The 27,695-nt window shown below is 51.8% G+C and overlaps 1 protein-coding gene across 2 annotated transcripts in view; it reads left to right on the forward strand.

Moving 5' to 3' along the window:
• The window catches only part of SLIT3 (slit guidance ligand 3), a 642,896-nt gene extending 615,855 nt beyond the window's left edge, over positions 1-27,041 (forward strand). Inside the window, exons 31-36 of one of the 2 annotated variants that reach the window (XM_062188711.1) lie at positions 1,426-1,666; positions 3,906-4,036; positions 9,786-9,940; positions 11,061-11,346; positions 12,884-13,092; positions 23,115-27,041. In XM_062188711.1, coding sequence (XP_062044695.1) covers positions 1,426-1,666; positions 3,906-4,036; positions 9,786-9,940; positions 11,061-11,346; positions 12,884-13,092; positions 23,115-23,206 — 1,114 coding nt within the window. In that variant the 3' untranslated portion in view covers positions 23,207-27,041. Of the gene's footprint in view, positions 1-1,425; positions 1,667-3,905; positions 4,037-9,785; positions 9,941-11,060; positions 11,347-12,883; positions 13,093-22,339 lie in introns of both variants that reach the window. The other variant, XM_062188710.1, reaches the window with a different exon arrangement.
• The last annotated feature ends 654 nt before the right edge of the window (positions 27,042-27,695 follow it).

Genomic DNA, 27,695 nt, shown 5'->3' on the forward strand with positions numbered 1-27,695 from the left:
TTCTAGGCTGGAGAACAAGGACATTATGGTATCCGTGGCAGAAAAGTGGAGGTCATTGGGAGGGGTCGGAACCAGTCTCTGGAAGACAGGAGGCATGACCATGAGGGCAGATGTCAGGATGGGTACATAAGGAAAACCCAGGCTTCTGCGTCCAGTTCCTATGCTTGGGACTTGACCTGCAGGGGAGGGTGTGGGGAGAAGTGGGGGCGTGGCAGGACTCACTCACAGTGGGGTCCGACTGGGGCCAGGCCAGGGCTATCAGTACCCTCTGGCCGGCATAAACGTAGAGTGTGCTGACCATCCTCGCGTGACTGTGGGCTAGAAGCACACGAGGGGCTTCCGGGGCCGGAGTTCTCCTAGCCCCACTGAGACCACCTGCGTCAGACGCTTCCTGGGCCCTACCCGGAGCTATTGAATTAACACTGGGCAGGGTGGGGCGATAGGGAAAGGGGCTGGGAGCCTGCACTTTTTCTAGATTGTGATCAAATACAACATAAAATCAACCTCTTGGCTATTTGAAAAGGTACAGCTCAGTGGTATTGAGAAGGTTGACATGGTCATGCGACCGTCACCAACATCCCATCACCAGAACTTTCTCATCTTGTAAAACTGAAGCCGCCCATTAGCAACTGCTCCCCTCCACTTCCTGTCTCTATGACAGTGACTGCTGGGGGTGCCTCTCGTGGTGGGTAGGACTCGCACAGTATTCCTCCTTTTCTGGCCAGCGTAGTCCCTTAGCGTCATGTTCTCAAGGTCCGTCCACCAAGCACGGGTCAGAATTTCCTCACTTCAGAAGGCAGAGCAGGCTGGCGCCGTGGCTTAACAGGCTAATCCTCTGCCTTGCAGCGCCAGCACACCGGGTTCTAGTCCCGGTTGGGGCGCCGGATTCCATCCTGGTTGCCCCTCTTCCAGGCCAGCTCTCTGCTATGGCCCGGGAAGGCAGTGGAGGATGGCCCAAGTGCTTGGGCCCTGCACCCGCATGGGAGACCGGGAGGAAGCACCTGGCTCCTGGCTTTGAATCAGCGCGATGTGCCGGCCACAGCGGCCATTGGAGGGTGAACCAACGGCAAAAAGGAAGACCTTTCTCTCTGTCTCTCTCTCTCTCTCTCACTATCCACTCTGCCTGGCCAAAAAAAAAAAAAAGAAGGCAGAGCAATGCCACTGTCTTAACAGACCACGTTTTGTGCAGCCATTTGTCTGCCCACGGATGGGAATCTGTGCTTCTAACAGATTCATCCTAGGCCCTCTGCTAACATTGAAATCTGGGACTGATGCTCTAGGCCCACTCCGTTATTTTGGAAACCGGGGTACTGGGACTGAGAGGAGGAGGGGTCTTGGCCCAGGTGGTAAGTCCAGTCCCATTGCCACTCTACTCCTTGGCCCAAATAACCATGATTGTCTCCTCTCGCACCCCCCCCCTTCCAGCGGGCTCTTCTGCGAGCACCCCCCACCCATGGTCCTGCTGCAGACCAGCCCCTGCGACCAGTACGAGTGCCAGAATGGAGCCCAGTGCATCGTGGTGCAACAGGAGCCCACCTGCCGCTGTCCCCCTGGCTTCGTTGGCCCCAGGTGTGAGAAGCTCATCACCGTCAACTTCGTGGGCAAGGACTCCTACGTGGAACTGGCCTCCGCCAAGGTCCGGCCCCAGGCCAACATCTCCCTGCAGGTGCGCCTCGCCCAACCCTGCCCTTGGAGGGACCCAACGTGTCCCCGAGCCTTGGCTGTCCAGAGGACGGCCTGGATGTCCCACTGCAGCACCATCCATACCACTCAGCTTTGGGGGATCAGCCCAGCTCTGTCCGGAGAGTTCCACAGAGAACTCCTGACCAGCTCTCGCCATAAACAGCAGCCCTGCTCCTGGCGTCACTCACTCATTCCTCTAGAAAGTTATGTGTTCACCTGTTACAGGCCAGGCCGTGTGCTGAGCGGAGGGGATTCAGTGGTGGGTGAGGAAGACAAGGCCTCTTGGACAGGGTGGCAAGGAAAGGGACAGCGACAACCCTGGGTGCTGGAGGAGCATGCAGGAGCCACAGTGACCCCAGCCCGTTGGGGAGCACCAAGGAGGGCTTTCCAGAGGGAGTGATCGCTGAGCTGAGATCTGAAGAATGAATAGAAGCTTGCATAATGAGGAATAGAGGTGGGGCGGGGGCTATGTGACAGGGAAAAGAACAGAAGGGGGAGGGAGGGGCACGTCTAGACTGTGAGATCAGCATGTGCAAAGGCCCAGGGGCACAAACAATAGACCGTGCTCAGCGAAGGGAAAAACCTATTTAGTATAAACCGGGTTCTTTTCTATCCAACTTCTTTCAGGTTCCTTAACTTTGCACCTGAGCAATTTCTTCCGAACTGCATTTTTGGTCAACTTAATTGCTTTTCTGAGGGGGTGGGGTGAGCAGGGATAAGAAAGGAACAGGCCCCCTGCTTGTAGGTGAGCTTTACAGAAGGGGCCCAAGAAACGCTACTGCTAGCCAGTGAGTGCCCCCGGGCTGGGCGCCACCAGGTCCTGCTGGGCACTAACACAGGCTGTGTCTGCCGTCTGGTTATGGCAGCATTAGCCCAGGCTTAACACGGACCCTATGGAGAAAATCCTCACTTAACAAGGACCTACTGGGCAGCTCTATACTCTAGGCTCTGGGGTTACAGAAATGCACACAAGTGCAAACTGCCTCTCCCAGCCCAGGGAGAGGCACGCAGAGAAGCAAGTTCTGGCTGCAGGCACCCTGCCTGTCTCCTCCCTGTCACACCCACCCAGGCTCCTGACTACTGGGTCCCCACCAGCCAAGTGTCCCAGTGTCCCACACACCCATGTTGGGATGTTCCATGTCCCAGTCCTCAGGCCAGACCTGCCAAGGGATGGGGACCTATCAGAGAGACCCCTCCCTGCAGCCAGGAGGCGGGCAGATGAGCTCCTGGTGGGGAGCAGCCTCTGCAGCCCATGGCTGTCAGCATTGGCGGGGCCCTGGAATGAGCTGGAGAACCTGTAAAACGATCTCGGTGTGGGCCCTGCCTCCAAGAGTGCTCCGTGCGTTTGTTCTGGGGTGAAGTCCAGACACTGGTGTTTTCAAAATTGCCCCAGATGGCCCAGCACGGTGCTTGGTTTAGAGCAAACATTTAATTAAGTGCTGACTGTTAGGACTTTGGCGTTAAAAACTATTATGGCATGTTATACACAGAAACTTGAGCATCCAAGAGTACAGATGAGCTCCCGGGCCTCCTGACATAAACACAATCGGTCTCCATAGCCATGGGTTTCCCAGCCGCTGATCCACGCAAGTGCACCTTGAAGATATTCAGTGCTGTGTGACCCATAGAGAACCCATAGAGGCCTCTTTGCTTCCATTACTACGCCCTCAGCAGCACAGTATGACGAAAGTTCATGTGGCATCGCACGCTGTTGGGCATTACCAGGCATCTGGGGAGGATTTAAAGTGAGTGGAGCACGTGCACAGGTTCTGTGCAAATCCAGTGCCCTTGTACACAAGGCACTCTGGCACCCGAGGATGGCGGTGTCCACAGGGGGTCCTGTGCCCAGTCCTCCGTGAGGTCTAAGGACCCACTACACCGGGGCACTTCAAAAAATCCCAGGAAACTGGGCCTTCAAATAAGTGTGTGTTGGCACAGAGCATTTTCATACCCATAGTTCTTCCACAGTGCACATTTTCTGCGGGTTTTTGCGGGGCCCTCATATAGGAATGTTGGGTGCATAGTAGGTCCTCCGCCAACGGTGGCTGAAGTGGGGTGCTCAGTGGGCGGCTGCTTCAGTGTCTGTGGGGTTGGGGCTGTGCGAAGCAGAGGCAGGAGAAAACGTGGACACGACTTCAGGTCCAGGCTGGGTCCATGGAGAGGACACCGTGGGCGGGGAGCCCCAGGGGAGCCCCAACTCACGCGCTCTCTGCTCTGTCCAGGTGGCCACCGACAAAGACAATGGCATCCTGCTCTACAAGGGAGACAATGACCCCCTGGCGCTGGAGCTCTACCAGGGCCACGTGAGGCTGGTCTACGACACCCTGAGCTCACCTCCAACCACGGTGTACAGGTAAGGGCCACAGCTCTCCCTGCATCCTCCTGCCCCCGCGCTCACAGCGACTCTGAACCGCCTCTCCTCACCTCCACCTCCAGCCGACACACACACACACACACACACAGAGTCACGCATTTCTCCTGGAAGAGACTGAAGAGCAGGGCTGGGAGGGAGAAAGGCAGGGCTGGAGGAAGTGATGGGAGGAGGGCAGGCCCAGGCGGGGAGATGACACCTCATTACCATAAGATAAATGGCCAGCTGGCTCCAGCGCAGGGAGTGGGGCGCTCCTGGGAACGAGGCTGCTTAATGAGATGCCCTTTGCAGAATGTCACCCTAATCTTCTGTTAGTTTAAAAAAAGGAAAACGGGGGCGATTAGCATGCAACTGGAGAGGACGCAAGGGGCGGACACTCAGGGATGGGGGCGGGTCCTTACTACTCTTGAGTGACTTCCAGACCGCTCTGAAGGAGGGCAAGGCAGGTGGTCAGCCTGATGTTTGCCTTATCACTAGCGGCGATGCTGGCAGGTCCCAGGCTGCCTTGCGCTCCCATTTCCTCCGGCTTCGTCTTCAGTGACAGCACAGATGTGCCCACTGAGCGCGTGGGACACTTCCTGCTTCTTGGGGAAATGAACACATGCTGAGCAGCCCCAGTCTCAAGATCCCGGGATCTGAAATGCACCAGAACCGAAGGCTTTTGAGCACCTGCGTGGCGTGATGCTCAAAAGGTTTCGGATGTTGGAGCCTGTGGGATGAGGGATGCCCAGCCGGTCACATGTGTGCGAATATCCCAAAATCCACAAAAGAAAAGAAACCCTTCAAAATCTGTCCTCCAGCAGGCAGGGGAGAGCCCCCAGCCCTGTGTCCACCATGCTGGGGGGGGCTCGGATAGGCGAGGGCGCAGGAAGCCCTAGGAAATGCCGTCTGCTCCTTGGAGTCACTCAGTGACTTCTGAAGGCCCTGGCCCGAGCCTAGGACCACACCAATGCTCTCTAAGCAGGGCAGTTAGCGGCCTGCAGATTTGTGCTGGCTGAAGCCCCACCGAGCAGCCCCCCTCCCCTCCAGGTGAGTGAGGACAGGCGGTCAGGGTCCCTGGCAGGGATTTACCAACTGGGAGCAGCTGTATTTCAGGGCCTCCTTCCTGCAGGTACCCGAGTTTGTTCATCCGCCCACTTGCAGTTACCGGCCGCACAAAAAGATAGATGAAACACAGGACGGGGGGGCCTGGGCCCCTCCCTATCCCAGAATGCACACTGCCCTACTGCCCCCTCCTGAGGCTTGTCAGGGGGCCAAGCTCACCCACCCGTGAGGCCAGGCGGCCACGTAAGCAACACACAGGGGAGAGTGGGCGGGGTCCCCTAGGGAGTGGTAGAGACCGAAGTCAACAGAAGGGTGCAGGCCCTGTCCAAAGGGGCGGCTCCAGCAGGTGCTGCTCTCTGGGAATTCAGGTTATCAAGAGAAGCTGGAAATGGGGAATCTCTGAAATATCTGTTCTTAAAGGTTGGCCCTTTAAAAATGCCGCCTGGGGGTTCTGCTTGGCACAGCGCGTGCCCCCTGAGTCTGGACCGCCACACTGCTATCCACTGCCGAGGTCGGCCTTGCTCCTCAGCTCAAGCCCCAGGCAGGCATTCTCTGCTTTCCATGGGCAGTGCTCAGGCTGAAACCCAGCATCTGCTCTCCCCCGTGCTGGCCCGGGGCATGAAAGGCGAGACCAGGAGAGAGGCTGGCTGGCCCTAGGGTGCAGGGGGATCTGAGGTCCCAGACTGCAGCTTAACCCTGCTCCCAGGAACTAAGTCCCCATGAAGCTCTGTCGCCACCTAGTGGTCACATCTCCTCCTCCAGGTGCGAGCAAGCAGCACCTGGAGGAACCAACACACTCTTCCTCTTCATCTTCCTCCCAGGGTGGCAGAAGGTTCCTGAAGCTCAGGAGACAGATTTGAGTCCTGTCTCAACACTTTAAATCTCTGTATTTCTAAACTGGAGCAGAATCGGGCCTCCCCCATGAGGGTTGTTGGGGTTAACTGAGAGAAGCAAGTGTTCAGTCTGGCCGGTCACAAGGCCTGGCCCCTCGCAAGCCCACCACTGCTGTTAAAAGAGCGATTTCACTTGAGAGTTTCTTCCCTAGAGCTTCCGATGAGGGACCTGTGCTGGGATACAGTGCACACCTACATGCAAAACATAGGCAAGAGACAGAGACACCACGCTCGGTTGGAAAATGAGTTCTGAGCAACATCCCAGTCAGGACGCAAACTGATGCCCACATGGGATGCCGGCGTCACGGGCAGCTGCTTCAGCCACTAGACCACAAAGCTGGCCCCTGATCCTGTATTTTAAATATAGGGTTTTTCTTGTGATGTTTTTAAATCTTGATCCCTTTTCATAGTGCAGATGTTTATAAAGCAAGTAGAAATGGAGCAGCTTGAATTGGGGATGGTGGCAAACAGTGAGAGCTTGGAGCACTGCCCCCTGCCTGCACCCCAGAGCTCCCAGGACTCACGGGTGGGAAAGCACTGGCCACTGGCTGTAGGCATTGTCTCCAGGACAGCCTAGTTGACACGTGCCAGGACAAGGGTGACCCAGGAACCTCCTAACACCTACTGGCACAGAGAGGGTTATAAGAGGTTTGGAATCAGTGCTGACTTATCATCTCAGTTCTCCCACTTCTTAGCGACGTGACCTTGGTCAATATTTACATTGCTTTCCTGTAAAATGGTCAGAGCTGCCCGCCTGTAGGGCTGAGAATGCAGGAAATGGACTCTTCCAGGGTCCCCTTTCCTGCTTCCCCACCACAGCCAGCTCTGCCAAAGCCAGCGTAAGTGTCAAGATCATCATTTCTACCTTTTACTGAGCATCTGCTAGGTGTCTGGAGCCAGGCATTGCCTGTTAAAACCTGGCATCTAAAGCATGTTAAACTCATGTATAAAAGCAGAAACTGAACTTACGGACGGACGAGACCTGCCCAAGGGCGCCTGAGCTCCAGGACCCAGTGTGATGCCAGGTGTCTCGCCCATGAGTACAGGCTGGCTGAAGATTATACCTGGAGGACGGGGCTTGCCTGGGAGTCTGCCGTGTGGACTTCAGGCCAGGCCTTCCATAGACCTGGGACTGCAGAGCCTAGCAGTTTGTCTGACACAGGAACTGGTGACTGTGTTGGCCCCCGAGCTCCTGGAGCCCCTGCCAAACCACTGTCTGCAGGCGGGGGGCCTTGGAGGCGCAGCATCAGGTCCTGGGCTGGCCGATGGAACTCAGGAGGGGGAGACGGGAATGGGCCCGGAGCCAGGAGCCATGCAGGAGCAAGGCGGGTGTTCACTGTGTGTGTCCATGTTGGGGAAACGGCTGCCCCAGCTCTCTGAATCTTAGTGTAGAACGGAAAACCAAGACCACACACCCAGAGCTACAGCCTGAGTCGGCTCCCTTCCTGACAGCTTGCGCCTACACACCTCCTCCGATGTGGGGAGTCCCTTTGCATTCAGGACAGGGTGGTTTGGAGATGGATGTGCATTTCTTTGCAAGTGTGGTTAGAAAGCTGTGGGAGGGTTCAAGGTCAGAAGTTTATGGTCTCTGCACACAAGCCCTCATTCTCCCGCCTGTGTTCACCGACTCCTCTGCAGGATCCCAGGCCTCCGCCTTGTCCTGAGCTCAGGGCTGGGAACAACTGGAGGCCTCAGAAGCTGAGACAATACTACCTTTCCATGGCTTCTTGGTTCTCTATCACAAAACCAGGCACCCCCCTCTCAGTGGGCTCTCTTACCTCGCCAACCCTAATTTATTCCATGGCCAAGCCTTACATCCATAAGTTGATCATTTCAGAGGAAAGACTAAGTGGAAGGTGAGCCTTGTGAGAGCAGGTGCCCTGTGTGCTGCTGATCCCCAGCACCTAGGACACTGTGGCCCGGAGCAGACCTCAGTGGGTGGGTGGAGAGGTAGATGGACCAACAGGTAGCGGATGAATGTAGGAGTGGGTAGATTAACGGCAGTGGATAGTTGGAAGTTTGGATGGGCGGGTGCATGGCTAGATGGATGGAAGGATGGATGTGAAAGAAGAAATCTGTGGATGGATTCGGGTGGGTCCTGGGCTCCTGCACGTTCTGCTCCGCCATCACCTTTTCCAGGGGTAGGCAGAGAGTAGGAATCAATGGTGAATTCTTCCCACTGATACTCGGAATGACAGTAATAATAGCCGCTCACATTCTCCCAGTGATTCCCAGTCAACAAAGCATTGTCTTGTACGTCCACTGACCTGAGCAGCGTGCTGATTCCACGAGGTCATTCGCCCCTCAGCACTAAAGGGCTGGAGTGCCCGCTGCACTTTCTCCACACTGCCCCAACTCAGCCTGTGTCCTCCCAGGTACTTCTCCCGCCTCTCTGCTGAAACTTCCAGATGTATCAGTGCTGAAAGTGTCCTGACTACCCCGGTCACCAGCCACCAGCCACCAGCGTCCTCGTGGTGGAGCCTCTGTGTTTGCCACGCACACCTGGGTGGGGAAGAGCACTCAGCCTGCTCCAAAGCAAGCCCTGTTCAGGGAAGGAGGGGGCGTCACAGCCCCGAACTGCCATCACCTCCCGGGCCCTGCCAAGAGCAGGGGCCTGGGCAGAGCAGAAGGTTAAAGTCAAACGTTCTGCCCGCACATTACCTTGTCTGTGGCAGGAACTGGCTGGGTGACTGTAGACAAAGCACTTGGCCTCTCGGGTCTTTATCTGTGAAATGGGCTGCCTGGCACTCCACAGGAATGTCATGAGGTGCATGTCCTGTAAAGGAGCCATTCAGCACCATGCCTGGCCCATCAGCCCTCCTGCGTGATTGCGGAGATTAGCAAAGGCAGCCCTGGGGAGGGAGAAAGTCCATGGATTCCAAGCCTGCTCTGCCCTTGGGGTGGCTGTGGGGCCTTGGGGCCTTGGGTAAATGGCTTAAGCTCCCCGAGCTCCCATCGTACTAGCTCCCTTGTACTGAAGGAGTAACAATGTCACTCCCCTGACGGGCCTCGTGCCCCACGGGCATCCGTGAGATGCATCTGGGCCGGGCAAAGACAGGCTACAGGAAGTTCCACAGGGAGATCGTTGTGTCCATGTGTTCTAGAGAAAAGACATTTTCAGAAGTGTGCCAAAACGTCTTTTCATGGACAGAACTTGGTAGGAGGTAAGCTCTGCTCCTTCGTGGTATTTCAGGGGGAAAGGAGGCAAGCGATAAAACATGTGTTCAGTGAGGATCAGTCTGGGTGGGATGCAGCTCGGGCCAAACTGAAGAAGGCGCTCTGAGGATGGGGTTTGCTGAACTCCGTGAAATGATTCTTAAGGCAACACATGACCACCAAATGCAGTACCTGACCCCGGCCTGGATCTCATACCGGAAAAGCACTGTGCGTCCACTGAGAAAGTAGAACAAAGGATTACTACGTATGGTATCACTGTCAGATTTACTGTTAAATTTACCAGTGTTGTGCTTAGGTAAGAGAATACCCTTATTCTCAGAAAACAGGGCTATCAAGGGGAAAGGGGCCATGATGTACATGACTCACCTTTAAATGGTTCCAGAAAGTGATTTGTGCATGCGTGTGGAGAAGAAGAAATTGGTGATCAAGCAAACGGGGGGTGACGGGAGAATCGGGGTAATGGGTGTTTTCTGTATTCTTATTTTGCAGTTTATGGAAGTTTGAAGTTATTTCCAAGTCAAACTGAGAACAAAAGTCCAGTGATGAAGGTCAAGTTCCCAGCCCAGTGGCTGGCCCTGGAGGGCACTCAGTAAACTCTCCCCTTCTCTCCTTGCCAGCGTGGAGACAGTGAACGACGGGCAGTTTCACAGCGTGGAGCTGGTGATGCTGAACCAGACCCTGAACCTGGTGGTGGACAAAGGAGCCCCCAAGAGCCTGGGAAAGCTCCAGAAACAGCCGGCAGTGGTCACCAACAGCCCCCTCTACCTTGGAGGTACTGCCTTCCTCTCCCACGCCCGCACCCACCCCGCCCTGTGTCTCCAGCACCCACACCCAGACCCCCTGCCAGGGGTCTCAGCACAAAGTGCCAAAGCCAATCAGAGGACGCTTCCTGGAAGGAGTGACAGCCAAGCTGGTCCCCAAAAGGTTGAACAGTCATTAGCCAGAAAGGAAAGATAGCAAGATGACTCCTGGGGACTACTGGTTGTGCCAGGGGACGGGGCAGGCTTGGACTGGAGATGGAATGGGTGGGCAGGGGTCAGGGGAGTCAGGAGATGGATGTGGGTCCAGGCTCTGCGGCCTCCTCCAATACTGCAAGATGCACAGATGAACACAGGAGACAGACTGCTAACACTGCTTCCCAAAGTGTCCAGCTCTAAGGCCCAAGAATCTGCACTGTCCACAGGGTGTTCGCACGCAGGGGACCCAATGCAATCCCTGAGGGGCCAGCGTCTTCCCAGGGGAACAAGCTGTAGCCCCCTCCCACCCTCTCCCCCTGTGGTGGCCAGAACAATGCCAGGTCCCCTACTTCCAGCTGTCCGGCAGGTGTCACTCCCAGCTGCAGGGTGTGAGCAGGGAGTGGCATTAAAAGGGAGGAACAAAAACACAGACCAGGCCTCCCTGCAAAACAGACAGGTCCTGGAGACACAGAGAAGAGGGGGTCACAGCAGACATGGTCTGCAATCCTTGAACCCCCCAGGTTCCACGGCCCAGGGCTGCCCCCAGAGCCCCTCTACTTGGGTTCTCCTGCAGAACCTATGGGGACAGCAGAGTAACTGGTGCACTCCCAGTGCCTGCTCTGTGGCTACGCATAGCCAGATCACCTCATTTTATTTCCCCCAGGGAAGCCTAAAATTGTATGGGATTTGTAGTTTCTATCTTTCCTTTCTTTAAATATTGGTAATGAACTGAAGCTTCTTCGGGAGCCCTAGTGCAGGATGAGAGATGTGTGTCCTTGTGCAGGTGCGGGCCCATTACCTGCAGGTGATCAGCACAAGCCGAGCGCTCTAACCACTTACCCATGAGCATGTGAAGGGCGCTTCCTCTCCCCAGGGACAGGACTGCTGGGCAGGCAAGGGGAGGGCCTTCAGGCTAACCCGGCTCCCCTCTTGCAGGCATCCCCACCTCCACGGGCCTCTCGGCCTTGCGCCAGGGCACAGACCGGCCGCTGGGCGGCTTCCATGGCTGTATCCACGAGGTGCGCATCAACAATGAGCTGCAGGACTTCAAGGCCCTCCCGCCACAGTCGCTGGGGGTCTCGCCAGGCTGCAAGTCCTGCACGGTGTGCAAGCACGGCCTGTGCCGCTCGGTGGAGAAGGACAGCGTGGTGTGTGAGTGCCACCCCGGCTGGACGGGCCCCCTGTGTGACCAGGAGGCCCGGGACCCCTGCCTCAGCCACAGGTCAGTGTCCCCAGAGCTTCAGGCTGCGGACTCAGTCCCTGCCCATGCCCGAGAAGTGGGCGCTGGTGCCTGCTGGAGGCAGTGTGGTCAGACTGGAGGCAGGCGCTGGTGCCTGCCAGAGACAGGAGGCTGAGCCTGCACACCCAAGGCAGCGAAAGCAGAGGCATCTGCACGCAGGGCCTTGGTCTAAACACCTGTCCCCCAGGCAGCCCTCACAGCCTGGCCTCTCAACCCTTGCACCTGTCAACTAGGAAAAGACAGCCTGTGGGCACTTGGTACAATGAGGAGGATGAGGTTGAGTTTGCCACCCCTTTGGCCAGAGCCCAATGCAAGACGTCAGGTATGAATAACCACACACAGCCACTTCACTGGTCATGGCTGAATCTTTTATTACTCTTTCAACACATATTGATGATGGGCCTCCTTTGTGCCCAGCCTTATGCTACATGAAGAGACCCAGTATACTTAGCGTTAACAACTATGAATCAGTCAAGATTAACACCAGAGCCAAGATTGACAATTGGTGGGCTGAACAAGTAGGGAAGTGGTATTTTAGAGAGAGATTGGGAAGGGGGTCCCTATCCTGAGTTTGGTGCTCTTGAGCATGTGTGCGGGTTTGACTCTGTACTTCAGATAAATCCTGGTTTTTTAGCATCACCCCGCTGGGGACAAGGAGGCATTGTGAATAGAAGCTTTGCCAGCAGTCTGGCCATCTAGGAGATGAGGGTAAGACACTCTGTTGCATAGGAGCTACCAAGGAGGGGTTGCTGCAAGCATTTCAGATCAACGGGAGATGGAAAACAGTAACCCCACGCCTGGTGTACAGCAAGTGGCACCTGCGGGCGGCAGTACAGATTGAGAGTATCCTTTATCCAAAATACTTGGGACCAGGAGCATTCAGGACCTCTTCAGATTTTGTAATATTTCCATATGCATCCTGAGCTAGCATGGAGAAAAGTGCCAAGTCCATACCATTTGTTTCATGGACAGCTTTGCACATAGCCTGAAGGTAATTTTCTTTAGTATTTTTAGTATACCTACATTTTGACTGCAACCATCCAATGAGGTCAGGTGTGGGATGTTCTACTTGTGAATCAGTGCTCAAAAAGTATGAGATTTTAAAGCATCTGGAAGTTTGGATTCTCAGACTAGTAGTTACTGTAGCAGTAATCATGTTGCCATTTAACGAAGCAGGTCAACTAACATGTTTATTGAAGGCTGAGATTCAGGCAAGCAGTGGTTCTCCGTGTGGATAGCACGTGAAGAAGCCAGCCACTGTCATGCCCACCACTGGCAGTGGACTTGGGGCGGGGCTCACAAGCTTCCAGCGGGTCAGCCACTGGACAGAGTATTTAAGAACAGATTTTTAGCCTCTGGCCTAGCAGAGGGCAAACCCTGGGATGGAGGAGGCCTGTCAGCCTGCGCGCAGCTCTGGGCTCCCTGTTCTGAGCCTGGTCCCTGGCGGGGGGCCCAGAGGAAGCCTCCCGCATCACTAATGTGGGTCTGGTTCTCTTCCCATTCTCTCCTCCACCACCAGCTGCAACCACGGAACATGCGTGGCGACCGGGACCTCATACGTGTGCAAGTGTGCCGAGGGCTATGGAGGGGCTTTGTGTGACCACAAGAACGACTCTGCCAACGCCTGCTCAGCCTTCAAGTGTCACCACGGACAGTGCCACATCTCCGATCGAGGGGAGCCCTACTGCCTGTGCCAGCCTGGCTTCAGCGGGGAGCACTGTGAACAAGGTAGGTCTCCTGTGCACGTGGGAGGGAAGACCGAGGAAGGAAGCAGGGGTCAGAGATCCAGCCCTGGATGTGCCGCCTAGGAGCAGCAGGGCCTTGGTTCTGTCATGTTCTAAGCCTTGATTCTCTCATCTTGAAAACAGGAGCTATACTATACCGACAAATATAGCAGCTCAAAGCCACAGCAGTTTTCACTCCATACAGTTCATGTGCATTGGGAATTCAGCAACAGTCTAGCTGGGGGGCAGGGGACTTGCTGTTGCAGTCAACACATCCAGGGCTGTAGTTCAAGCGACAGGAAGTGCTTCCTGCATGCAGGTTGTGGGCAAGAGGCTTCAGTTTCTGTCAGAACAGGGAAGCTGGCTCTCCCCAGAGTGCAAAGAGGAAGCTGCCGTGTCTGTAATGACAGAGCCACAGGAGTCACCTTCACCATGCTTCCCACAGCACCATATGGGTTACAAGGGTAGTGTACCTTTATGGAGGGAGGGGACTGCCCCGTGGGCATGAACACCAGGAGCTGAGGGTCCCTGGAGCCCACTGTCGTATTCAGAAGAGGTGCAGAGTATCTGGCACCTAGCTCAGTGCTAAGAGTCTGGCAGCTGAAACTACATTATAACCCAGCTTAGGAGTCTTGGACATAACCGTGTGGTCTTGATGAAGAAGGCCGAGCTCTGTCGCTGAGAACCCATGTGCCCTCGCGAAGCATACTTCATCTCTGGGCCACAATCCCTCATCCCAAAGAGCAGATAGCCCGGGGCAGCTACTGCCCAGGGTTATTGTGAGGATGACATGAAACCAAAGGTGAAGATTCTTGAGTAACATCAGCAAGATGGCCAGTCAGGGCTGCCAAATGTGTGCCCCTCCTGCCAGAAAGGACCACAATGGTGTTCCAACTGAAAGGTGTGAAGAGCCTGGAATACAAAGACGAGTGGGCGAGGCCCTGTGGAGCACAGACACTTGGAGTAAAGAAAGAAGCCAAGCACCCTGCTTCTCTGACCCCATAGCTAGGAGGGACTTCTTACAGGGAATGCTTGTGGAAGTACCTGCTGATGGAGCTGCCTGGAGTTCCAGCGTTGGGCCCCGCACCTCCCATGGCACAAGCTGCTACGACCCAGCACAGTCTTGCAACCAGAGCCACTTCTGGATTGCATCCCGCTCCAGGGATGAAAGCCACTGCACTCTTCCATTCCTGAGGTTCTGCCGCCATTCCACTGTGCTGACACAGGTGGTTACAGTGCCACCATCCCAGCTGTGACCCCAGCATCCAAGCCTATGGCTGCTTGCCCCGGGGAACAGGTAGTCTGCATAGCAGAGAGGCTGACCACAATCCAGTGGAACCACCATCCAAAACCCTGTGACCAAAGAATCAGCCATGCACGGCCACCACCACAGGCTCCTGCAGCTGATGCTTCCAAGGTACTCAGACATGGATACACCCACCCAGAACCAAGGCCAACACACCCTGCCCAGTCAACACCCCAGGACCCACCTTCCCGAAAGCCTGGAAGAGGCACAAGAAACATGAAACAGCAAGGAAACGTGACCCCACCAAAGGAACGCAATAATTTTCAGTAACTAAACACAAAGAAAAGGACATTTATGAAATGCCTGAAAAGAAAGTAACAATGAGCTGAAGGAAACTGAGATACACGTGATACAGCTGGACAAGTCAATGATATCATGAAAACAATTCATATTTGGAATGAGAAATTCAACAAAGACATAGATACCATTTTAAAAGAACCAAAGAAAAACCTAGAAGCTCAATAGCCAAAGAGAGAAATTCTGAACCTGAAGACAGGCCCCTTAACATAACTCAAAGAAAAAAAATTAATATTTGCATTATAGGAGGTCCAGAGGAAGAAGAGATGGAGAAAGGCACAGAAGACTTAATGAAATAATGCTGAAAACTTCCCAAATTCTGCGAGAGAGATGAACATTCAGATCAAGGAAGTTCAAAGTTCCGAAGTACATTCAACGTGGCTGAGGCGCATTATAATCAAATATCAAAACTCAGAGAATTCTTAAAGCAGCAAAGGAAAAGTATCAAGTCACTGTAAGGGAATCTTGCACTACCAGCAGATTCCTCAGCAGAAACCTTGTACTTTAGCAAAGAATGGAATGACCTATATACAAAGTGCTAAAGAAAAAAACACAGCCAGAATACTACACCTCACAAAACCATACTTAAAAATGAAGGAGACAGAGTGTTTTCCAGACAAGCAAACGCTAAGGGGATTCATCAGCACCAGAACAGCCTAATGAGAAATGCCTACAAAAGTGCCTGGACTAAAAGCAAGAGGATAGTGCCGTGGCACAGCAAGTAAAGTTGCCTCCTACAGTGCCAGCATCCCATATGGGTGCCAGTTCAAGTCCCAGCCACTCCACTTCCAACCCAGCTCTTTGCAAATGTACCTGAGAAAGCAGTGGAAGATGGCCCAAGTGCTTGGGCCCCTGAATACATGTGGAAGACCCAGAAGCAGCTTGTGGTTCCTGGATCCTGGCTCAACTCCAGCTGTTGCAGCCATTTGGGTAGTGAATCAGAGTATGGAAGATTTTTCTATGTCTTTCCTTCTCTGTTCCTCTCCCTGTCACTCTGCCTTTTTTTTAAGATTTATTTGAAAGTTAGAGAAGGAGAGGCAGAGAGGTGTTTTCCATATGCTGGTTCACTCCCCAAGTAGCCACAACAGCTGGAGCTAGGAGCCAGGAGCCGCCTCCAGGTCTCCCACGCGGGTGCAGGGGCCCAAGGACTTAGGCCAGCTTCTGCTTTCCCGATCAGAAGTGGAGCACCTGTATGGAATGCTGGCACCACAGGTGGCAGCTTCATCCACTATGCCACGGCACAGCCCCTGCCTTTCAAATAAATAAGTAAATATTTTTTAAAAATGTTGGCAATCATAAAAACACATTAAAGTATAAAACCCATTGGTAGAGGTACATTCATAATCAAATTGTAATATTCCATGGCTGTAATGGTGGTATATAAATACTTCCAATCTCAAGTGTGAAGGAACATGCAATATAAAGAGACATAAAGAAAGAAAAATAAAGATGTGGGGCCGGCGCTGTGGCATAGTAGGTAAAGCCACCACTTGTAATTCCGGCATCCCGTATGGGAGCAGTTTCGAGTTCCAGCTGCTCCACTTCTGATCCAGCTCTGCTGTGGCCTGGGAAAGCAGTGGAAGATGGCCCAACACCTTGGGCCCTTGCAACTGCATGGGAGACCTGAAGAAGCTCCTGGATCCTGGCTTCAGATTGGCACAGCTCCAGCCGTTGCGGCCAACTGGGGAATGAACCAACAGATGCAAGATCTCTCTCTTCTTCTTCTTCTCTGTGTAACTCTGACTTTCAAGTAAATAAATAAATCTTTAAAAAAAATTCTTAAGGCAAGTCACAATTAAAACACAATATACCAAAATCTATTGGATACAGCAAAAGTAGTTCTAAGAGAGAAATTTATAGCAATAAATATCAAAAAGATCTTATATAAACAACCTTACACTGTATCTCAAGGAATTAGAAAAACAAACTAAACAACCATTAAATAGAAGGAAATGATAAAGATCAGAACAAAAATAAGTCAGACAGTGAAAGACTGGTATAAAAGATCAAGAAAATCAGTTTTAAAGATAAAACTTAGAAACCTTTACTTTAAGAAAAAAGAAGACTCAAAGATAAAAAAGGAGCTGTTATAACTGATAGCCCAGAAATACAAAGTATCATAAGGACCTTTATGGACAGTTATACACCAAAAGATTTAATAATCTGGAAGAAAACAATGAATTCCGTCATGTACAACCTACCAAGATTGAATTACAAAGAATAGAAAATTTGAACAGACCATAAACAAGTAAGGAAGCAGAATCAGTAATAAAAAGTCTCTCAAAGAAAAACCCAAAGCCTAATGCCTTTACTTCTGCATTCTACCTAACAGTTAAAAGAACTAATCCCAATTCATCTCCAACTATTCCAGACATTCAGAATGGAGGTAATAGTTATCAACTCATTCTACAAGGCTGCCATTAACCTGACACCCCAACCAGACAAGGACACACACAGGAAATAAAGGAAAAGGAAACTACAGACTAGCATTATCCTGATTACAAGTCAATATTACCTGATGCAAATTTAGTAGCATATTAAAAAAAAAAAAAACACTCAGTATGATCAAGTGGAAGTCATCCCAGGTGTGCAAGAATAGTTCCACATTCACAAATCAATAAACATGATAAACCACATTTATTGTGAAAAGGACAAAAATCACATTTCTTTCAATAGAAGCAAAAAAAAAAGCATTTGACAAAATTCAAAATCCCCTCATGATGCAGGCTCTCAAACAAATTAGGTGTAGAGGGTATGTACCTCAATGTGATAGAGGCCAGATATGGCAACCCCACACTAACATACTGAGTGGGGGGAAGTGGAAACAATTTCCTCTAAATTATAGAGCACAGCGAAGATGCCCACTTCCACCACTTCTGCTCCACATCGTACAGCTTAGTAGCCTTAATCCAAAATGCACAATGACACTCAAAGTTCTGGATGCTCTTCCTCCTCGGCTACATGAGGGTTGGCCACCATCATGAGTGACACAGCACCTGTACAGACCAGGAAGTTCATAGCTAACCAACTCCTTCAGAGGAAACTAATGGTCAGTGATGTTCTCCACCTGGGAAAGCAGCAGTTCCTAAGACAAATTCAGAAAAACTAGTCAAAATGGACAGGACTATCCTGCTGTGTCACCTCTGTGTTTGGATTCAGAACTCATTTTGATGGTGGCAAGACAACTGGCTTTGCTATGACTTAGGATTGCTTGGATAAATGAGTCCACACAGAGAAACAAGTCAGAGCCTGTGTGAGAAACAGACCTCAAGAAAACAGCAAAAGGAGCACAACATTAGGGTGAAGGTGGTCAGGGGGACTGCAAAGGCCAGTGTTGGTGCAGGCCAAAAGTGAGCTGGAGACTGGGTAACAGCAGCAGGAGTAGATTTAGAAATGCCTTTATGGACAGTGAGTGTAAATTTTTCAGAGATGAATAAGCTGTAAAAACTTTTTTTCAAGTTCCAGATTTCTGGGGCCACCATTGTGGCATAGTGGGTAAAATCACAGCCTACGATACTGGCATCCCAAATGGGTTCCAGTAGGAGTCCTAGACACTCCACTTCTGATCCAGCTCCCTGCTTTTCCCTGCCCACATGGGAGACCTGGATAAAGCTGACTCATGGCTTCAGCCTGGCCCAGCACTGGTCATTGCAGTCATCTGGGGAGTGAACCAGGAGCTTCATCTGGGTCTACTACATGAGTGGCAGGAGTCTAAGGACTTAGGCCTTCTTCTGTTGCTTTCCCAGGTGCATTAGCAGGGAGCCAGATCAGAAGTGGAACAGCCCAGAATAGATGCCAGCATTGTAGGCAAACAGCTTAACTCACTACACCACATTATCAGCCCCAGTCAACTGATTTTCAATGAATTTCTTGGGGGCATACTTGGAGAAAGCAAAGTCTCTTCGATACGTGGTTCTGGGAAAATTAAATATCCATATGCAGAAGAATGAAAGTAGACCCATCTCTCAGTCCATGCAAAAATCAACTCGAAATTGAGTAAAAACTGACATGTAACACACAGAAAACTATAAAACTACTAGAAGAAAACATATGAGGAAAGCATCATGACATTAGGCTAGGCATGGATTTGTTTCAGACCTCAAAGGCACAGGCACAAAAAGCAGAAAACGACAAATCGAATTACATTGAACTAAAAAGCCTCTGCACACCAAAAGCAACAGTCAACAGAGCGAAAAGACAACTTCCAGAGCAGGAGAAAACATCTGCAAACCATACAGCTGACAGGAGGTTAATATCCAGAACATACCATGAACTCAGCCTAACATATGTTCTGATTTTTAAAATGGGCAATAGATATAAATAGACCTTTCTCAAAAGACATAAATGGCCAACAGGTATATGAGAAAATGCTCATCATCATCAGGGGAATGCAAGTCAACACCATAGTGAACATCACCTCACGCCAGTTAGAGGAGCTGTTATCTGAAGACAACAGCCAACAAGTACTGCTAAGGATGTGGAGAAAAGGTAACCCTTACACACTGTTGGTGAGAATGCAAACAAGCACAGCTACTATGAAAAAACAAATAGATTTCTCAAAAAAAAAAATTAGGACTACCATATGACCCAGAAAGGCCACTGCTAAGTATACATATAAAAGAATTGATATGTCAGAGACGTCTGCATTCCCGTATTTATTGTAGCCCTATTCAACAGCAGCCAAGATATGAAATCAATCTCAATGTCCATAAACAGATGAATGGATATAGAACACGCCATGCATACGCACACACAGTAACATACTGCTCAGCCATGGGAAATGAAGTCCTGTCATTTGTGACAACATGGGTGGAGCTGTAACACCTTATGTGAAGTGGAAGTCAGGCACAGAGAGATGCCACATGATCTCACTTGTGGAACATAAAATCATTGATCTCATGGAAGAAGCTGAATAGTAGTTACCAGAGGCTGCAGAAGGGGTGGTGGAGAGGAAGGCCAGTGGGTTCAGAGTTGTAGTTAGATGGGGAGAATATGGGAGTCCTGGTGACCTAGGGTGAATAGAGTTAACAATATTGTACTGCATATTTCAAAATACTTGGAAAAGAGGATTCTGAATGTTCTTATCACAAAGAAATGATAAAGTTTTGAGGTGTTACAATTACCCTAATTATTCCACCAATGTAGACATGTATCAAAACACTACATTGTACCTTATAAGTATGTACAGTTTTGCCCCAAATAAAACGTTAGGGCCAGGCATTTGACACTGTATTTAAATTGATGGTTAGGATACCCACAGAGTACCTGAGTTGAGTCCCAGTTCTGATCCCGATTCCAGTTTCCTCCTAATACAGGAGGACTAGGAGGCAGCAGGCGAAGGTTCCAGTTCTTGGCTCCCTACCACTCACATGGGGTACCTGGACTGAGTTCCCAACTCCCAGCTCCCGCCTGGCCCACCCCCTACTGCTGCAGGCATTTAGGGAGAGAGCCATCATGTGGGAGATCTCTCTTCTGTCCATCTCTCTCTTAAACAGTAATTTTTTTTGACAGGCAGAGTGGACAGAGAGAGAGACAGAGAGAAAGGTCTTCCTTTGCCATTGGTTTACCCTCCAATGGCTGCCATGGCCGGCGCACTGCGCTGATCCCAAGGCAGGAGCCAGGTGCTTATCCTGGTCTCCCATGGGGTGCAGGGCCCATGCACTTGGGCCATCCTCCACTGCACTCCCAGGCCATAGCAGAGAGCTGGCCTGGAAGAGGGGCAACCGGGACAGAATCCGGCGCCCCAACCGGGACTAGAACCCGGCGTGCCGACGCCGCAAGGCAGAGGATTAGCCTGTTGAGCTGCGGCGCCGGCCAAAACAGGGTAATTTTTAATTTAAAAAATTTTTAAGGGAAAATAATAAAAATGAGATTCTGAAAAGACTTATAAAACAAAGGATAAAACCAATTTCAAGATGAAACAAATCCATAAGGAAGATGGTGATTGGGGATCTCCCTGGGGAAAGAAGCGTGAGCAGTCTGGGTTGTCTACACCGCTTCTCTTGCACCTGTCTTCACCTGAGATGCCACTGCAGGTGTCACTCTGTGGTCTGCAGTCCTGCTGTTGGATCAGTAGAAGACAGTTCTTTGGTCTGACATTCCTCAGAAGTTTGTGGGAAAACGGGATTGAGTTTATTTTAGAGCAAAATAAACTTTGAAATCCATGCATAGTGTTTTTATAATGGGCATTTTCCCTGATCTTTTGGGGATCCATCATATGCGTAGATTGCATAATTTTTATACTAAAATAAATTTATTTTTAATTTTTTATATTTGTATGAATGAGAAAGCATTCACATTCATTTCGACTGGTTCACTTTCAAAATGCCTGCAACAGGCCAGGGGAGCCAAAGCTAGGAGCCAGCAGCTCAGCGCAGCTCTGCCGTGTGGGAGGCCGGAGTCCACTCACTTGAATCGTCGCCCCTGCCTCCCAGGGTCTGCATTAGAACGTAGCTGGAGTCAGGAGCTGGTGAATATGGGACACAGGCATCCTAACTGCTAGGCGAAACACCCTCCCCTCATCTCATACCGCATCAGATTAAAACACCTGAATTATTAGAATGCTTAAGCCAGTAAACCTCCACATTTTCCTCTGCCGCTCGGAAGAGCCTGTCGGTCACTAGGCAGAACAGGTAAAAGTGTCACCATTTGCCAGGTGGTGAAACAGGCTCGAGGACAATAAGAGACTTGCCTGGGCTGTGTGGCTGAGGATCCCAGCTCCAAGCCCATCATCCCCTCCTTAGTGCCTGGATCCAGACATTCTTCCAGGCAATGAGGACAGCAGAGGGTGCGGAGGAAGAGATGGTCGGGCTCTGGAATACACAGGCAGACGTAGGGATCCTTTCCCCTCCCTCCAGTGATCTCCAGGAATTCTAGCAAACCTCGTGCCTGAAGCTCCTTGGCCTCATTAACTTGCACTCTTCATCCAGATCTCAACTCCAACACCACTGCCCAGAGAAGCCTCCCTGGCCTGGCCCAGCCTTGGTCCAGGCCAACTCCCTTTTTCTAGGTGTTCTTGAATACACGTGTCTCTTTTCTTCATATAGAGATGCATTCACTCAGATGTTTATATCATTACCATCCACCCTCTGGACCAAAGGAGACAGACTGCTGGGAGTGGTGAGGACCAGGGCACACTGGAGATCAGCTCCATCTGCACTCAACCTCACCTACCATTACGACGCAGGCTCAGCCTTGCCAGTCCTCTTGGTTTTCAAAGAAGCCAGAAATCCAAATTCTTAAGTTAAATCTCCTGGTGTTTGAACATTACTCTACACATGCTTAAAATTAAATAATAGCAATCTAAACATGTATAGAGACAAGATTGAGCCCACAGTTGGCCATGTCTTGAAGAACGGGCCTAGGCCTGGCTCTGCCATAATTTACCTCCTCAGGGCTATGTTCTGTGCCTGGTATAGAGCCTGGCACAACAAATGGTGCTTAGCATCTGTGAATTAGCTGGACACGTGCATGGGTGCATGGACGGAGGGATGGATTTGTAGAGGTGGGCTGAGGGGAGGGAGGCTGTGGACACATGAATGAGTAAGTCCTGGGGCCTGCAGAGCCCAATGCTGGCAACAACCATGCAGGACCCAACCAGTCACCCACGCTGCCCGTGCGCTGACCTTACCTCTTCTGCCCTCTGCAGAAACCCCGTGCCTGGGGGAGGTGGTCCGAGAGGTGATCCGCCGCCAGAAGGGGTACGCGTCATGCGCCACGGCCTCTAAGGTGCCCATGGTGGAGTGTCGCGGGAGCTGCGGCCCCCAGTGCTGCCAGCCCACCCGCAGCAAGCGGCGGAAATACGTCTTCCAGTGCACGGACGGCTCCTCGTTTGTGGAAGAGGTGGAGAGACACTTAGAGTGTGGCTGCCACCCCTGCTCCTAAGCCTCTGCCCACCGCCTCCCAGACTCCAGCTTGGTGGGCTGGGCACAGCCACGTGGGACCCCCCACGCCGAGATTCGGAGTGAAGGAGAGGAAGCTGGAGAGGAAGCAAAAGAAGAGAGAATATTAAGTATATTGTAAAATAAACAAAAAATAGAACTTATTTTTATTATGGAAAGTGACTATTTTCATCTTTTATTATATAAATATATCACACCGTCTAAGTATATGTACCATATAGTGAGTTATTTTTACCGCGTTGTGTTGTGTATTTGTTGTTTTTATAAACAGCTGTTTAAAAATTCTAAGACAAAAAAAGACTAATAAAAATGTTCTAAAACAAAAGGGTAAGAATAAAGAAATGAGAGCCTGCCTGAGGGAGGAGGAGGAGCTTGTGTGTTTGTGACACCATCACGCTGGCACAAACCTGTACTCTTTACTGAGCTCTGGAAAAGGAATAAGAGCGAGAGAGAGAGAGCGAGAGAGAGAGAGGATTCTTATTTGTTTGTTCTTGTTTTTAACTTCTTTTTCCTTCCTAAAAGCACCAGCTTTTAAGAATCCTGGCTGGCTGTGCCCTAGACACCCAGTTCCTCCAGACAAATCTGCTAAGCCCCAACTTTTCATCTCGCGATGACCTAAGCAACTGCTCCAGGCCCGCTGCAGGGCCTGAGCCCCCAGGAGGCCCCTCCTACCTTCCTGGCTGTGCCTGCTCTCCGCTAAGAGACTGAGCATCTCGACTTGGCTGCAGACCTGACCTGGGCCTGTCTGCCCACATTGTAAGACAGCAGCCCTTCTCCTCCTCCACCCCAGGAGCAGGTTCCTCTTGGGTGAAGCAAGGGAAGAAGGGGCGTATACTGTCTCCTCAGGCCCCAGGCACTGCCCTCCCTCACCAAGTTCTGGCTCACCCTCCATGCTGCAGCTGTTTCTCCTACTGGAATGTGGTACCAGGAGAGCTGGAGCAGAGCTGCTGGCATGAGGAAGGCTGGGCACCAAGCCCACCCACAGCCCTAGCAGATGTCTGACTCCGGAAGATTCTGGGAGGCTCTTGATGCCTCTACCACCGGATCCTGCAGGCCACCATCATCCCGACAGCAACCCCCTTGCCTGTCTGTGACACCTCCCCATGCGTCTCTGAACTGTGCCTTATTCCATCCGCCAAGCCCTGCCATTTCATAGATGAGGGCACTTGGGCCTGCCTTAAGTCACACATCTGACAGATGGAAAAGCCAGGTCTGGAGTCCACACTCGAAGCTCAAGAGTCTTTCCAGAACAGGTGAATACAGTTGAAGTTCGGCAGAGAAAACCTACTGGAAAAGGGGAGCTGCTGTTTTTCCTGCTCTTGTTCTGCCTGCCTCCTATCCAGACTCTAGAAAGAGGGGCTTCAATATCCAGGGAACATGAGCAAAGGCCACCTGTCCAGCTTCAGACTCCATCCCCAGAAGGGCCTCCTCACCCCATCAGTCGGTCCCTGTCCCCCAGGGTCTCAGTGTTCACACCAATGTCCTGGCTCAGATCACCCATCCCTCCTACGCCCACAGCCTCCACTGCAAGGTTTCAGGGAGGAGAATGTGGGGCCCTGTGGGCCTTTCAGCTCTGCGGGTGGCCCAAGGAGCCCGGTTGTTCCAGGAAAGCCAAGGGTGCCTCAAGACATAGCGAAGGCAGTGAGAAAACAAAGGCAGATGGGTGAACCCAGCAAGTGGGAGACAGGGCAAGGAAGGTGGGGAGGGAGAAGGGGCCAAGGGAGGATGAAGCAATAGAACAAAAGAGTGACAAAGGGAAGGAGAGGCAGGATGCAAGAATTTACTTTAAAGTATGCTGTGGGGTATGCACAAACATTCCGGGGACTGGACCTTTCCGAGTGTGTTTCAGATATTAATAGACTGACTTAGTTCTCGTTACAGTGCACTTCAGGTAGCATTCTAATTGCTCTATCCATTCATTTCCTTCTCAAAGCCACCCTCTGTAGCCCATTTTACAGTTGAGTAAACAGACACAGAGAAGGTCAAGAATTGGCCCAAGAGCAAATTCTGAAACCATCAAGATGGCTTGTCTTCTTAAAAATGGACCGCGGCTTCATGATATATACAGTAAGATCTCCTGTGCTGCCAGTGTCAGCATTCAGGTAGCTGTCCAGGGGAGGGAATGTCCTGCCCTGAGTCTTTAGGGATGTGAAGTATGAAGAGGCATGCCAGAGGGCTGGGGCGGCAGGAGGATGGGGTGTGCATGGGGGAGCAGAGAGAAGTGGGGTAGACACAGAGGCAGGGCTCAACCACACAAAGCTGTGAGGGCCAAGCCAGGCATGGAGAGCCAGTGGGGTTGTTTGAGCCTGGGAATAGCAAGATAAAGTCTGATTTAAGAATTGAACTGGCGGCCAACGTGAGAAAGGCTGGGATGGGGCCAGTTTACTCTGTGGCAGGAAAACACTGGTTTCCAGAGGAATCACAAACACCTTGTTGGTAGCTCAGAGGTTCAGTCCTGGAAAGGGTATCCGGGGGTTTTCCCAACACCACTCCCATTGTCCGTGCGTCCCCAAACTCCCAGACAGGCATCCCTGAGCCTCATCCTACCAACACCACCCCTGGCTAGCCTCTCCTGGCCCAGCAGAAAGTCCACTGGGCCTAACACTTTAAGAAATCTGCCCAGGATCACAGACATTCCGGCAGGACTCACCTAGCCACCAGCTTTCCCTCTGCCCTTCACCCTGAATCCAGCCACGGTCAGGAAAGACAGCCAAAGGGCCAGGCCTATCTCTCAGCGGGGCTGGGAGGGATTTTGAGCCTTCTCATTTTCAGAAGCTGACTTTAAGAAAAGCCAAATGCTGGGCCGGCGCCGTGGCTCAACAGGCTAATCCTCCGCCTTGCGGCGCCGGCACACCGGGTTCTAGTCCCGGTCAGGGCACCGGATTCTGTCCCGGTTACCCCTCTTCCAGGCCAGCTCTCTGCTGTGGCCTAGGAGTGCAGTGGAGGATGGCCCAAGTGCTTGGGCCCTGCACCCCATGGGAGACCAGGAGAAGCACCTGGCTCCTGCCCTGGGATCAGTGCGGTGCGCCGGCCGCAGTGTGCTGGCCACAGTGCGCCAGCCGCGGCGGCCATTGGAGGGTGAACCAATGGCAAAAGGGAAGACCTTTCTGTCTCTCTCTCACTGTCCACTCTGCCTGTCAAAAAAAGAAAGCCAAATGCAAGGGCCACTAAGAAAATTCTCCCCAAAATGAAATTTCTCTACTAAGTGAAGGTTAAAGTGCTCCAGCCTCGAGCAGCCCCTTGGGCCGGGAAGAGTTCAGGTGGCTCGTTGGCACCTGTGCACTGGAGGCCCGTTGGAGCTCTACTTTCCCCTGAGCAGGATTCAGGAAAAGAGGAGGGAGTATCCCTTTTGGACTCTCCAAAGGGGCCCTAAAATGGCTGAGGATGGTGCTTTCCTTAAAAGCTCTTTGTAAGTATATGTACCGTAGAGTGAGCTAAAAACCGTCCACGCAAGATGTAATGATATTGGCGTTACTGCTATTATTGGTATGCCAAAAGGCCCTTATTACAAGTGAACTTCGCCTTTTCAATCTTGCAGCAAAGAACTCAGGTCTGATACTTCAGACAGGTGGGAGGCGGGAGGGGCGAGGAAAGGCAGGGAGCTCCAGGGACCAGAGAGAGGAAAAGGCTCCTAGGACCCTAGGCACCCAGGAATGGCCAGGGCTCTGAACTTCCCCAGCAGCACAGCTATCACCAGACTGAAACCCAAGGCTGAGCACTCCCCACTGCCTTCTCTGGGAACACAAGCCCATAGCAGCAAGTGACCGGAACCTCAAAAATTCACAGGATCCTAGATCTCAGAACTAGAAGAGTTCACTGGAGTTCACTGGCAGGTGGATAAACCGAGGGTCAGCCCAGCAGGAGAAATGCAGCACCATTAGACAAAGTCTCATACCATTACTGAACGCCAAAGGCCGGAAGAGACCAGGGGTCCACCCAGGCCAAAGCTCTTCCTGCATTTCCACAGTGGGAACCCACAAGGAGTAAAGCCTAGGACAGAGCCTCCTATGCCTTCCTGACAGGAGAGGATCCTCCACATGCCCCCATAGCCATCTCCCTATGTACTCCACAGGTGGCCAGGAAGCTGGGGACATAGGTCTTTTGAGGGGACACTTCTCCATGTTTCCTAATCTGGGTTAAACAGTGCCTAATGAAACATTCGAGAGAAATTGGTGAGAGATACCAGCAAGCAGAACTAGTCAGGGCAGAACGGGGCATTTGGCACAGCTTAATTCTCTAACTCAACAATAGGTTCTAGTAGGAAAATTTTTAAAGAGGTTTTAAAAACACAGTGTTAAAGTGCTGCTTGCCCACTATGGAATACATAATGTGCATTGTTTAACAGACTGTCATATTCTGATGCTGTTTAAATAAATGGAGAAGTCACAGAGGGCTAGCGACCGCTCCTGTGACTACCCCAACATGGCCCTGTTCCATGTGCTTTATTTTCACCCCGACTTTCACTTCCTCTGGGGCAGTCCTGTAGGAAAGTAGTTCAAACAAAAAGACATCTGTTTCTTGAGACAACAAGTGAGAAAAATGTATCCAGACTTCCCCCCAGAGATCTGGGGGAGAAAACCCAGCGCGTGGCTTAACATGGGCAGGGAATGTGGTTTGGTCAGCGGCACGCTGGGTGGCCAGGGTCACGGGGGAGGAAGCAACTCCAGTTCCGGGAAGAGAATGCCTAGGAAGACGATTCCTGGGCCCCCCAGCACCTAATTAATTGCCCTTCTGTGTTCACTTCCTTCAGCAGCCAGCCACAGGCGTCCACTACGTGCCAGGCTGTGTTCCAGGCCCTGAGAACTCTCAGGTCCTTCTTCTCCTGGGGTTTAAACTGTAAATCAGTCGGTGTAAGCCAATCAACCACCAAATAAAGATAACTCACTTCCACCAATAAAATGGAGGAAGCACAGTAGCTGGGTAGGTGACACAGAGGTCAAGGGAGTGGGCCATGGGAGTGGGGCAAAGCACCAGGAACGGGAGGGCGGAGGAAACCTGGCCATGCGCACTCACCACTTACTTCGTGTGATCGGCATCTGACAGGGGTGGGGAGCCCGACATAACTCCAGAGCCAGAGCTGATGATACGGGCAGCAAAGAGGGT

Source organism: Lepus europaeus, chromosome 4 (assembly GCF_033115175.1).
Source record: "Lepus europaeus isolate LE1 chromosome 4, mLepTim1.pri, whole genome shotgun sequence".
In the NCBI taxonomy this organism is placed as follows: domain Eukaryota; kingdom Metazoa; phylum Chordata; class Mammalia; order Lagomorpha; family Leporidae; genus Lepus; species Lepus europaeus.